The sequence below is a fragment of the Ruditapes philippinarum genome, unplaced genomic scaffold, assembly GCF_026571515.1.
Source record: "Ruditapes philippinarum isolate M1 unplaced genomic scaffold, ASM2657151v2 ctg2156_1_1_1_1, whole genome shotgun sequence".
NCBI classification, from domain to species: domain Eukaryota; kingdom Metazoa; phylum Mollusca; class Bivalvia; order Venerida; family Veneridae; genus Ruditapes; species Ruditapes philippinarum.
The window spans coordinates 73,517-87,703 of NW_026853071.1; the positions used below are offsets into that span (position 1 = coordinate 73,517).

Consider the following 14,187-nt stretch of genomic DNA (forward strand, 5'->3'; position numbering starts at 1 on the left):
TCATTTTCTCGATGATGTCATAAAACATCATATTGTTCTCGTGTAAAAATATAAAGACGAGAAAATCGAAAACGTTTTGAAAAAAGTACATTAAATACATTTATTATATACTTATAAATGAAATATTGAGAAATATTGATGAAATAAAATGCGTATTTTCATTTTCCGTATTTTCACTGTAAAAATTTATTTTTCACTGCAGTGAAACATATTTTCCGTATTTTCACTGGTGTCTTGCCGGACTACTTTCTTTTAAATTCTGCCAGTACACAAAATTTAAGGGAAAGTCTTTCAAATTGTAATGTCAAAAAAGAGAAAAATGTATATAATAAACAGAAAATTCAAGTTTTTTTCTATAAATTCATGATTTATTTTCATCTTGTGGCATGAAAATTACCATATTTCACTCGTGGCTACCGCCACTCATGAAATATTTATTTTCATACCACTCGATGAAAATAAATCATGTATTTATAGAAAAAACTTGAATATCCTCTATATATTGAACGCAGTTATTAAAATATTTTGATTATGCCGTCAGAATATTAACTGTTTTCATTCCTGTTAAATTTATTTTAAGTAGCAGCTATTTGTGTTTTCCGTTGTTGTAACGTATAAGTTACAAAGCTGCAGCTGCATATGTAAATATATTCAGAAATTCTTATTCTAAAGGAATATTATTTACTGATTTGGAAAATCATTATTGCTTGCTCACATTACATGAAAATTTCTTTATAAAGAAACAAATGTATTGCATTTTCTAATCCTTTCTCTTTGTCGTGCAAAGTACAGTTTAAGCAGAAATATTACATGCATATAAGATAAATTTGATTTTATTTTCCTGATACAAGACCCAGGACTTTGTTATAATATAGATTTTCTGGCATTAAACTTTCATTATATTGTGTACAGAAATAAATTGGATTGTTTGTTATGGTTCATACAGTGTTTGACAAACTATTGGATTTCATGATGAACACTTGTTGAATGTAAGGTGAAATGTTTGAATAACGCGGGGATATCTTTAAGGAGCCGCTAAATTTATTAGACAGTATCAGACTTAATAACTGAATGTTCGGTGGTAACGTAGCAGTATTATAAACTGTCAACGTTATGAAAGAAAATCGTATTGTACGCAACTTATTATTACTATTTTCATTCTTTTTGTGAAGTTTTATGTGATTATTTGATTGAAGTGTTTAAATGTGTGTTTAAAGTATTCATGTTTTTATCGTTAATTTGTTGTCTGCTTCGAATTTTAAATTGAGACTTTTTTCTCAAATGTTGGCTTAAGGGGTATTATTATAATAAGTTTCCACCTCATTATTATATATGTAGGAAGTCACAGATTTGATCCCTGTTTTGGACAAGCCAAATCGCTCAAGGCCATTCAATAAAACATGTCTACCAGATTACTAGTAAAGGAACCTACAAAATTATCAGAAAAATTGTTGAGGGAAATGCTTAAATACTTCACATTTGTTAACACATCATTTGACTGTATTACTTTTGTTCTGAAATTTGATAATTTCTTTTGTACTTACATCTAATACGTTTTATGATGTATGATTTTACCTTTTATTGTCCAGAGTATTGACGATTTTGTGGTGCGAAGCTTGCTTCGTTTTAAAGATATTAGGGACGTTCAGATGAGAGGCATTCTCGGAGGACGTGGTAATTTGATGCTATAATTTTAGCTGGCTCAGACCTGTAGCTACTTCTTAGCAATTGTAGATTTGTTTGCTAAATGTCATTAGATTTTTTATTTACCACTATTGTCTTTATTATGTTTCTAGAAGTTAATAGATAGGCATATTGCAAGTTCATAAAACACTTTTATTACTTATTATTACTGTAAACTGACATCATCCAATTTATTATTTATAACCTTTCATTATGAAGTTAATATATTTGTCTCAAGTAGTTATTAAAGTCTGTATTGCTATGGTTGCAAATTTAATTACAATGTACTGCACTTATTTCTTTGGTGGTTTGTCCTTGGTTAAACAGGTGAATTTTAGAATAATTTCCATAGGCACTTCCTGTTTCGGGATAAAATAACCCTTTGAGAGGTTTGTAGAACTCAAATATAATTGACTGTTACAATTTTTTTAACATAGATGTCTCTTTTCTAAAACCGTCATTTTTCCGATATTACTATTTTTTAGTAATATCGGAAAATGACGAATTTAGAATCGAGACATCTACATTAAAAAATCGTAACATTCAATCAAATTTGAGTTCTACAAACCCTTTAAAAGGCTTTTTATCCCGAAACCAAGTGCCTATGATAATTTCCTGTACCGATTGACCAATGGGGCTTATCTTGAATTCTTTATATGAAGATATAAATGACCATTGCTCTTGCATATCTTTTACCCTTACTGCTAAATGGACTTTTTTCCATTTTTTCGACAGTGTTGTTTCAATATTACAAATGGTTTGATGAAAATTTAAAAGATAAAAATGTTAGGCGACATTGTTAATTTGTTACTATATATATGCATGCAGCATACATTTTTATGTGGCAAAGATTTTGCAATTTCAGAATCAGCATTTTGATTGTAATAAGTTCTCCTATGGAATGCTTCCTTGCAATTGATGGTTATCATGCAGTGCATATCAATCTCTATTTGCCATAATTTGTGACTATAATGGTGCCATTCTGTGCAGTATTAAAAGTGTTTCCTGTATAGATTCCTGGGTGTCACATTGTTTTCCTCCTGACAATTATCATTTGTCTCATTTTTTCCTTAAAATTATATTATATACACATGTACCCATAGTCCAAATTTTTAGACGTAACCGCGGATTTGAAGCTATTTTTTACATGGGTCAAATCCGCTTTAAATCGCATTTTCCGCTAAACGTCAAACTGTTAAAAAAAGAAAATGCGATTTCTTTCAATGAAGGACTAAATTGTACCCACAGAAAATTGTTAAGTTCTTGTGCAGAACAATGTAAATCTTTCAAGTAAGTAGTTACTCCCTGTACTCTTAAAATGGCAAAATAATATACCAATTCAACCTATTTGTATTAGAAAATTAAAACAAAATTTTGAGATAATCACATTCAAATTTTTGAACCTTATTCCTGTCATCCAAACATTATGAATGCAATAATAGGTGGATTTAACATAAGCTGTTGCCAAAATTTGTTTGACCTGTTTGAATTTGTCTGGACTTATAAGGTTCATTATATTATAAATGTTCTGAAAATATTCAATTATGTCAGTGTTGTAATTCATGAATGATAATTCTGCCATGTCAGCATTTTTTTCCCTTTATCAAAACGTCTTGATGACAAGGGTTTGAGTGTCTCATATATATTTTTGTACCATCAATAAATCATAAAATCAAGAGGGCATATTTTACTGTCATATTGAAAGACTTTGGCTTGTAAATCATATGAAATATATGAAAAATAAAATAAAAAGAAACCCCATTCATGTTAGAAATCATTTGTGCATTGTTTTAGAAAGTGGTACAGCTCAATCTATGCTTGCATTGTAGGAATATATTTCATAAGCAAAATTACTTTAGCTTGTAAAATGTTTTGTGCTTATTTCCCTCCTTAGGTACTATAACATTGAATCTCTTTAACTTTTTATGATATCACTTTTATTATATAATCATTATTATTATATATTAATGTACGGTAACTTAATTTGATAACAGCACAGAAAATTTGATAAATTATTTAAAAATGTGATAGTATCAAATAAAAATAATTAAAATAAATTTAGTGATTTGATGAGATGACAACATTAGAGTCTGTATGTTATATAATGTGTTACTAATATAAGAGCTTGTGATTTTATATTGGATTTATATAACCATGTTCATCCCTGTAATCATTTACTTTTTCATTTATTTATACATTTATATTAAGTCACCAATGGTAATACACATTCCAAATGTTGGTAGTTCTACTCAGATGCCTGTCTTGTGCCTGAAAATATGTACCAGACTTCCCGAAAGTTGAAAAAAACTGTCAGACATTCGGTCTGACAAACCACGAAAATCTGTCGGACCGAAACAAAATCTGTCGGACCAAATACAATTTCAAAATTTGTGCATTGTTTTAGAAAGTGGTACAGCTCAATCTATGCTTGCATTGTAGGAATATATTTCATAAGCAAAATTACTTTAGCTTGTAAAATGTTTTGTGCTTATTTCCCTCCTTAGGTACTATAACATTGAATCTCTTTAACTTTTATGATATCACTTTTATTATATAATCATTATTATTATATATTAATGTACGGTAACTTAATTTGATAACAGCACAGAAAATTTGATAAATTATTTAAAAATGTGATAGTATCAAATAAAAATAATTAAAATAAATTTAGTGATTTGATGAGATGACAACATTAGAGTCTGTATGTTATATAATGTGTTACTAATATAAGAGCTTGTGATTTTATATTGGATTTATATAACCATGTTCATCCCTGTAATCATTTACTTTTTCATTTATTTATACATTTATATTAAGTCACCAATGGTAATACACATTCCAAATGTTGGTAGTTCTACTCAGGTGCCTGTCTTGTGCCTGAAAATATGTACAGAAGGGCACCTTAGGAATTCCTCCACCAGTAAAGCTAGAAAATCACCATTATTATGACCTATACTGTGTTGGTGCAACTTAAAACAAAAACAAAACTGTTTCCCAAACCATGCTAGTAATTTGTCATTTAAGGTGCAAGTACAAAAAGTTATAATAAGACTGATACTTCAACTCTTTGAATATTTATGGCTGTTATACCTTATGTCTATTTATTTATACCAGACATTATAAATTTTAGAGCCTCACAGTCTGACCATGCTCATTTTGTTGACTACTTAATTGAATTATTTTGATATTTAAATCCTTCAAACTTTACATTTAAATTCAAAACATTTTGAAACTAAATAACAAAAATTCAGGAGGGTAAAGATTAATGTAAACAAAACGTGTAATATAAAATCACAAGCTTATTTGTTTCATATATTAACAGCATGTTGAAAAATTAATGGTGATGGTATATTAAGGTTTTGTATGTTAAAATGTATGTTGCATACTTCTGTATAAACTTCTGAATGTTCTATTAGTCTTGTGGTATAAAGGTAATAGTAATCATGTAGACTGCATTATTAATGTAGTTTATTGTGAAATAAGCAAAGCTTGATTAAAATTTAAAATATAGTACATAAAAAAGTTATTGCAATACAACTAATACAATTTAATAAGGGTATCATTTTAGAAAAGCTGAAGGTCTGATTAAAAAGTATTTCATTGATATATGCATTTATCACACACCTGTGCCGATTTTGCAACTCCGTAAATATGGTATTGCACGGTCGTGCATATATTTTGACGTGACGTCATTAGCGTTATACAAACATAGTGTAAAGACGCGCTAAATGTTAGCGTTATACTAAAGGCGCGTCAATGAAAAATGACTCTTATTTCACTTTAAACGGTCTTTATTTTGGGTATGTGATAAATAGAATATTAAATTTGTGTAAGTTCATTACTGAATTTATTACACTCGTTGAATAAAATAATATTATGCTCGCCAGAGTCTCGCATAATATAATTTTATCCAACTCGTGCAATAATTTCAGTATTAAACTTACACTCATTCAATATCCTCTATATATTAAATGATTATGAAATTAATGGTGTTCTGTTCAGGCCATCATTATTGTTTGGCAATTTTAACCTATTCATCATGTTTTTATGTCAGCCTTTGTGATCATGTTTATGCGCTTTTGCATTGTTTTACTGTACTGTTGCTCTTTGTATTGAGAGAATCAAAAAAGGTAAACAAATGATGGCCCTGACAGAATACCATTGCTTTTATAAATCAATATATCATTAAAGTTTTATTTCAATGGGTAAAAAAAATTCTAGAAAGTTTAAAAAGGGTAAATAATTATGTGATATAAAACAATAGGTAAATAAACAAAATTTTGAAGAGTATGTTTAAATCTTAACCTTTATAGACTCAATGACATGTTTAGGAGATATAATTGGAAATATATAATGTTACCCTTATTTTCAATTAATCCAAGAATAAACTCAACAACATGTTTTATGTATATAAAAATGAAATATACATGGAAATATACATGTATAATATGTTTACATTAAAGAAGGACAGGAGACTATCATGTTACCACTACACGGTAAGGCAGGTTGGCTTTTCTCATCAGCATCTTATCAAAACAACATGCTGAAATAATTTCACCATTCTGCTACTTAAATGAGCTGTTGTTTTTTACTTCAAATTTTCAAGTGTTTGCTATCATAGTTTTTTTTTTCATTTAAGCATTGAAGGACTGGGATCATTAATTGAAATAAAAGCTTTTTATTTTGCTTTGATTGTTTTTAAAAAATACTTGTATTGCAACACTAGTTAATATTAATTATAATTCATTTCACATTTCAAATCATTTAAACATTGTTTTAAGAAAAAGACTTAAAGGCTTATGTAAACTGTCGTAAACTGCGTGTAAGAAAACTTTTATATTGGTCAGTTTTAAATGTAAAGATGATATACATTTGATCTGTAGTAATTTACATATATATGTTATATGTATTACAAATTTAAATTGATAAATAATTATATTAGTATATAGATAACATAGATGCATGTTTGTGAAATTTGTTGTTTTTGTATGCAATTTACATACATACTTGTCCCAACAATATGAAATTACTTCAGTATTGTCTGATAAGACTATATATGCTTTTGGCTGCTCAATTTTAATCTTGTCCCTTAGCCAGCTCGGACAGTTACATCAGTGCAAAGCAACCAGTGCAGACCAAAATCAGCCATCATGTTCGGCTTGATTGAAAAATTCCTTTCGTCATTTTAAAAATCAAATTTAAATACATGTAAAAAAAACTTTTACACAGGTAATACGTCCATTAAACTTTATTATTTTCATAGAGACATCAAGAAAAATTTTGAAAAGCAATGTTTTATTTCCATTATTACTTGAAATTATGAAAAACTACAAGTCAAACCCTCAAATTCATCATATAATTAGCACTATAAGACAAGTACTATTGTATGTAAAATGTTGTTGTTGTTTGCATGGCTTTGCTCTTCCCTGCCTTTTCTGCATGTATCATTCTATCTCCCTCATACTAGCTGCCGACTCAAACATCGACAGATTCAACAAAGCTTACAATGCCTCGGGCGCCACTACATACGGGTTCAAAGGTTTTCCTGAGATGAACATGCTGCAGCCAAAGCGCCCTCTACGACACCAGCCGTCTGCAGATATCACATCAGATGTAAATAGATATTTTAGAAAAGGTAGGTTACTCTTACCATACTCCCATAACCAATTCACAGTTGTCTAACTTTTTCACCAAATAAAAATGCTTTGTTTGTTTTATGTTTTTTGTTAAAATACTAGTTTAACCGCATGACATTCAGATAAAGATGTTGTCAATAAATAAAAAAAAACACCTTTATATAGTAATTAAGCTACCTGTGAGCATAAATATATACTTTTTGGCTTTGTTTGTAACTGGAGAAATATTTTAAAAAATATGTCTGATTTTTGTCCTATCCAACAAAATTATATACAATAATCTACATAAAGTTAGTGACTATACAAGTCATAAGATAAGATATTAAATAATAAAAGAAGACAAATGAGAATATTGATTTGTAAAGTTTTTAAATGGATCACTTCATTCTAAACAGATCAGTTTTCAAATACATGTATAACACACCACGAAGTCATTTAGTGAAACACTAGTACAGTGTACATGTATATGAGTATATGATTTTTATGACATTATGATTAAAAGAGTAAAAGTTTCATCTTTCAAAATTATATATGAAGTGAATTTCACTACATTTCTGATATAAGATATATTAATTGAATGATCCCCTTGTGTCTGATGGGTTGCCTTTAATGGTTTTGGCATCAAAAATGCAGCCATCGTTTATCCCTGTGTGATCCTAATATGCGACTAAATGGTTTCAAATTACTGGAATATGTGCATCTCTTAACTCTAGCAGGCAAAGTGCTTTTGACCTTTGGTGTTGCTTTGATATTGTAACACCCAAGGCTTAAGCCAAAATCCTCTTTCCTGTTGCAGTGCTATATTACCTAAATTGTGTTGGTGAGCTGAGCGGTAAACCCAAAATTGCTGTATGAGATATGTCTACAGTTCTTGAAAATTGTTTTAGAAATAGAGATAGACGGCTTAAAATAGTAACACAATACCTGAAGTTATTCCTTGAAAGAGCATTGTTAACCAAAATTAATTGAAATTGAGGAGTGTTATTATACCCCCGCACAACAAAGTTGTATGGGGATTATACTAGAATCAGCTTGTCTGTCCGGCCGTTGCCCGTCCGGCCGTCCGTGGGTTTTTCCTTGTGTGCCCAATAACTTAAGATTCCTTTGACTGACAGTCTTCATATTTGGGATTTAGATTGGTCATGAGTAGTAGATGATCCCTGATGATTTTGAGGTCACTGGGTCAAAGGTCAAGGTCACAGGGGCCTTGACTTCAAAAAGCTTGTCCGCCCAATAACTTAAGATTCCTTTGACCCACAGTCTTGTTATTTGGTATTTAGATTGGTCATGGTTTGTAGATGATCTCTATTGATTTTGAGGTCACTGGGTCAAAGGTAAAGGTCACAGGGACTTTGACTACAAAAAGCTTGTCTGCCCAATAACTTAAGATGATTCCTTTGACCCACAGTCTTGATATTTGGTATTTAGATTGGTCATGGTTAGTAGATGATCCCTATTGATTTTGAGGTTACTGGGTTTAAGGTCACAGGGGCCTTGAATTCAAAAAGCTTGTCCGCCCAATAAATTAAGATTTCTTTGACCCACAGTATTTATAGATTGGTCATGATAAGTAGATGATCCCTATTGATTTTGAGGTAACCAGGTCAAAGGTCAAGGTCACAGGGGCCTTGACCTCAAAAAGCTTGCCCACCAAATAACTGAAGATTCCTTTGACCCACAGTTTTCATATTTTGTATTTAGATTGGTCATGGTTAGTAGATGATCCCTATTGATTTTGAAGTCAAAGGTCAAGGTCACAGGGGCCTTGACTTCAAAAAGCTTGACACCCAATAACTTAAGATTCCCTTGACCCACAGTTTTCATATTTGGTATTTAGATTGGTCATGATAAGAAGATGATCCCTATTGATTTTGAGGTCACTGGGTCAAAGGTCAAGGTCACAGGGGCCTTGACTTCTAAAAGCTTGTCCGCCCATTAATTTAAGATACCTTTGACCCACAGTTTTCATATTTGGTATTTAGATTGGTCATGAATAGTAGATGATCCCTATTGATTTTGAGGTTACTGGGTCAAAGGTCCCAGGGGCCTTGACTTCATAAAGCTTGTCCGCCCAATAACGTAAGATTCCTTTAACCAACAGTCTTGATATTTGTAATTTAGATTGGTATGATAAGTAGAGGATCCCATTAGATTTTGAGGTCACCAGGTCAAAGGTCAAGGTCACAGGGGCCTTGACTTCAAAAAGCTTGTCCGCTCAATAACTTAAGAAGATTCCTTTGACCCACAGTCTTCATATTTGGCATGGAGGTTAGCCATGATTAATAGATGACGCATTTTTATTTTGAGGTCACTAGGTTAAAAAAAAGGTCACAGGGGCCTTGACTAAAAAAAACTTGTCCGCCCAATAACTTAAGATTCCTTTGACCAGAAGTCTTCATATTTGGCATGTAATTTAGTCATGGTTAGTAGATGACCCCTATTGATTTTGAGGTCACTGGGTCAAAGGTCAAGGTCACAGGGACTTTGACTTCAAAAAGTTTGTCTGCCCAATAACTTTTGACTCACTTTCTTCATATTTGGCATGGAGATTGATTATGACCATTAGGGGACCCCTATTGATTTTGAAGTCACTGGGTCTAAGGTCAAGGTCACAGGGGCCTTGACTAAAAAAAGCTTGTCCGCACAATTGCCTAAGAATGCTTTGGTCAATGGTCTTCATATTTAGTATTGAGGTTATTTATGACAAGTAGATGACCCCTTTTGATTTTAAGGTGACTATGTCAAAAGTCAAGGTCACAGGGATTTTACTATAATAAGCTTGTCTGCTCAAATGCTTAAGAATGCCTGTCTGCAGAGTATTGATTTTGACATTTGAAGCAACAAGAATACATGACTTAGCAATGCACTGGCTTAGTGTCCTCAGATTTGGCAGGGAGGTTGTCCTTGAGCTCTAAATGGCCACTGTTGATTCTGACAAAGTGGTATGTGGGGGTATGCGGGGGTATTCATGCCATGACAGTGGCAGTTCTAGTTGTTTTTTTTGTTATTGGTGTAACCCCAACATTTGTTCCTGAACTACTGCCTTAATCCACCACAGAATCGGGAGAAATTGAAACACTGTATTATTGAGATAAGTAGAAAATAATAGAGTTGAAAAATGAAAAAAGACAAAAACAAAAAACACACAAAAAAACAAAAAAAACAAACAAAAAAACCCCACAAAAATATAAGATGAAGTAATGTTTTATTGAGGCTGTGTTTTAATTAGAAACAGTATATTTAAATGATGTCAGAGTAACTTTATGTATTGTCTTCTGCTGACAGATTCACCTCCAGATTGGAACCAAGGACAAAATCCCCCACCAAGAATGGCTTCACCACCCCCACAAGAACATAAACAAGAACCTAACTGGCTGGAGCCCAAGAGAAGTAAAAAGTTTTATCATACTGCTACACATTAATGTCATATCATTAATTTATCATTAAGATGTTGTATGGTAGAGTGGCTTTATATAATGCCTTTGCATCAATACGTCAGGGTGCTTGTTGTCCTGTCTGTCTGTCTGTCTGTCTGTCTGTCTGGCTGGCTGTTTGTATGTCTGCCTCTGCTGATTACTTTTCCATCATATCTTCATTTTGTAAGATAGGGCCTAAATACAGGGCTGAAACTTCTGCATGAAAGCTTCATTTTCAACATTAGAAATATGACCTTGACTCCTACATGACCTTGTCTTCAAGGTCAAACTTAAGGAATAAAGCATTTAAGCTAAAACATTTGCTTACTTAACAGCTTTCTTTAACTGTTTATGCTAAGTGGCGATAACAATAGACCTATGTCTTCATTGTAAGACAGTTTGAGAAGCTGTACACTGCTCACTACTGAAGATTCAAGTTATAGATACAATTATGGTACATTTTTTTCCAATTTCTATTTTCAGATTCACCACCCCCAGCAATGCCTCCACCGGAACATGTGAATCAAACAATTTCTCCAAGATATCAAGATGAACAACCATCTTACAGAAAAGAGCCAGTCATCCGTGACCCTTTCAGACAGTTGTCGTAAGTTTTGTATTTGACTGGTATTTCTTTATTACATTATTTTGGTAGGTTTTCAGAACAAGTTTTTCTGCATTCTATAATTGAACCAGTTCTAAATGACTCATTGATAACTTTTGTACATGTACACATAAACTTAATCAACACTGAAAAACACAGAGCCAAAGACTAATTAATACCACTCTAATTTTAATTATTTTTGAGCAACATTAATGTTGTTTAGTTTAATTCAAAACATTTGGAAGCCCCCAGATGTTTTGCAATTCTTGCTGACTATAGGGCAGCCGGTACTCAGACTTGAAAAGGAAAGGTCAATAATAAACCTTTTTAGCTGTTTAATTTAAGACTGTTTATAAATTGATAAATTATGTATCAGTTAAGATATTTTGGAAATAATTGAGATGGTACTTATGTTCTGGATATAACAAAATATTATGAAGAATAAAAGATTTTATGAAAAATACATGTACCAAAAAAAATGTGATTCTAAAAATCTGGAAACAAAGTGATCCCTCGGAAGCATTAATCACAACAAAATTAGATGAAAGTTGCAGACTCAGTTTGATTGAGTCTGTATATGAGGGATAATGAAAAATGAAACATCCTCATCCCCTTAGCACCGGCTTGAGCGGTACTCAATTCTCAACACTTAATAATGCTGGCATTAATGATCCCGAAGGACCAGAAAAATATAGCAACACTGAAGTGAAGTACAACATTTTTTTTCTAAAGTCTCACCTCACTCATGGTTGACATCATAGATCTTGCTGAAAATAGAATAAGCAACAGCAAAAATAATAATCAGCATTATATCAAAAACTTCAAGAGCATGCGTATTTAGTTATTTACATTACTTTGATATTAAGCCCATAGATCATTGTTATAAAGAGGAAGCAATTTTATGTTTTACAGGTCAGCTGAGAAAAGGAAGAAGATAGATGAGTTTTATGTAGCTGAGGAGGATTTAGCGATGGCTCGTCAACGAAAGGAAAAAGAAAAATATGATAAGATTGAAGAGCAAAGAAAGGTGCGTGATATAGTCTAAAATTACATATGTAATCTTACTTAGTTGGTATTTTACAAGTTGGTTACAGTATGGATGGGAATGCACAATAAGTTTTTAATCTGTGACAAGGATGTTACAATAAATATTTACATGTACATCTCGCTATTCCCATCTGTATTGTCAGCCTAGGCTTGTTTATTTATACTCGCAAAACTAGTTTTTTTTATTCTCATTTTATATAAATCATGCTTCATAAATATATTTTCCCCATTATTTTTATGCCCCCACTTCGAAGAAGAGGGGGGTATATTGCTTTGCACTTGTCGGTCCGTCCCGTCCGTCGGTCCGTAGACCAAATGGTTTCCGAGTGATAACTAAAGAACCCTTAGGCCTAGGAACTTCAAACTTGGTATGGTGATTGGTCATAACCAGTAGATGACCCCTATTGATTTTGGGGTCAAGGGGTCAAAGGTCAGGGTCACATTGACCTTGTATGTTAAAACGGTTTCCGATCAATAACTAAAGAATGCTTAGGCCTAGGATCTTCAAACTTGATATGGTGATTGGCCATGACCAGCAGATGACCCCTATTGATTTTGGGGTCAAGGGGTCAAAGGTCAAGGTCACATTGACCTTGTAGGTAAAAACAGTTTCCGATCAATAACTAAAGAACCCTTAGGCCTAGAGCCTCCAAACTTGGTAAGATGATTGGTCATGACCAGCAGATGACCCTTATTGATATTGGGGTCAAGGGGCCAAAGGTCAAGGTCACATTGACCTTGTAGGTAAAAACGGTTTCTGATCAATAACTAAAGAACGCTTAGGTCTAGGAATTTTAAACTTGGTATGATAATTGGTCATGACCAGCATATGACCCCTATTGATTTTGGGGTCAAAGGTCAAGGTCACATTGACCTTTTAGGTAAAAACGGTTTCCAATCAATAACTTAAAAAGGCTTAGGCCTAGGTACTTCAAACTTGGTATGATGATTGGTCATGACCAGCAGATGACCCCTATTGATTTTGGGGTCAAGGGGTCAAAGGTCAAGGTCACATTGACCTTGTAGGTAAAAACGATTTCCGATCAATAACTAAAGAACCCTTAGGCCTAGGAACTTCAAACTTGGTATGATGATTGGTTATGACCAATAGATGACCCCTATTGGTTTTGGGGTCAAGGGGTCAATGTCATAGTGACCTTGTACTAAATGACTGTTTCTGACCAATAACTCAACAACTCAAGTTGCCTTGGTTGATATTTTTATGTGCTTTTGGTATACACTTTTGAAGGTCTTATGTAATATAACAACTTGGCTGTCATTAATGAGGCCTATGTGATTCATAAAATTTATGTATATATTATTTGGTAAGATTTTTAATAACTTTAATTGCTGCAAACAACCTATGGGGTCACAATAATTATTACCTTGTGACTAGTCATGACCAGTAGATACTAGATAACCCTTATAACTGGGTCAGAAGTCATGCATAATAACCTGATCACATGACAAATTGGCTGCCGATAGGGGGCAAACATGTTTTACAAACATATCTTGTTCATTGAAACTTGAATCATATAAAACTTGTTATGTGGTTTTTGCCACTCTCTCTTCTGTCTCTGTCCTGCAAACCTACCATCATGCATTGCTATCTTTTCTTTTTGGAGATATAGTATTTACTATGAGTTATATTGACATCCTTGCTGAAATAGCCTGCAGAATTTTCATTCAGAATTTATAATATCATTAATTTTATGTATTTATAGTATATGATGGCATTTGTAAAGGCTTGTAGTTAAAGCAGCACGCCTCCAGATTCACGCTAAATTTCATGAAAATTTTG

The 14,187-nt window shown here is 32.5% G+C and overlaps 1 protein-coding gene across 1 annotated transcript in view; it reads left to right on the forward strand.

Annotated features, from left to right (window-relative positions):
- LOC132733055 (uncharacterized) overlaps nt 1–14,187 on the forward strand; it is a gene marked incomplete at its 3' end in the record, with an annotated part of 48,574 nt that overhangs the window by 18,425 nt on the left and 15,962 nt on the right. Inside the window, 5 exon segments of the mRNA XM_060719642.1 lie at nt 6,147–6,179; nt 7,151–7,318; nt 10,605–10,709; nt 11,219–11,342; nt 12,252–12,366. Of these exon segments, the coding sequence (XP_060575625.1) occupies nt 6,147–6,179; nt 7,151–7,318; nt 10,605–10,709; nt 11,219–11,342; nt 12,252–12,366 (545 nt within the window).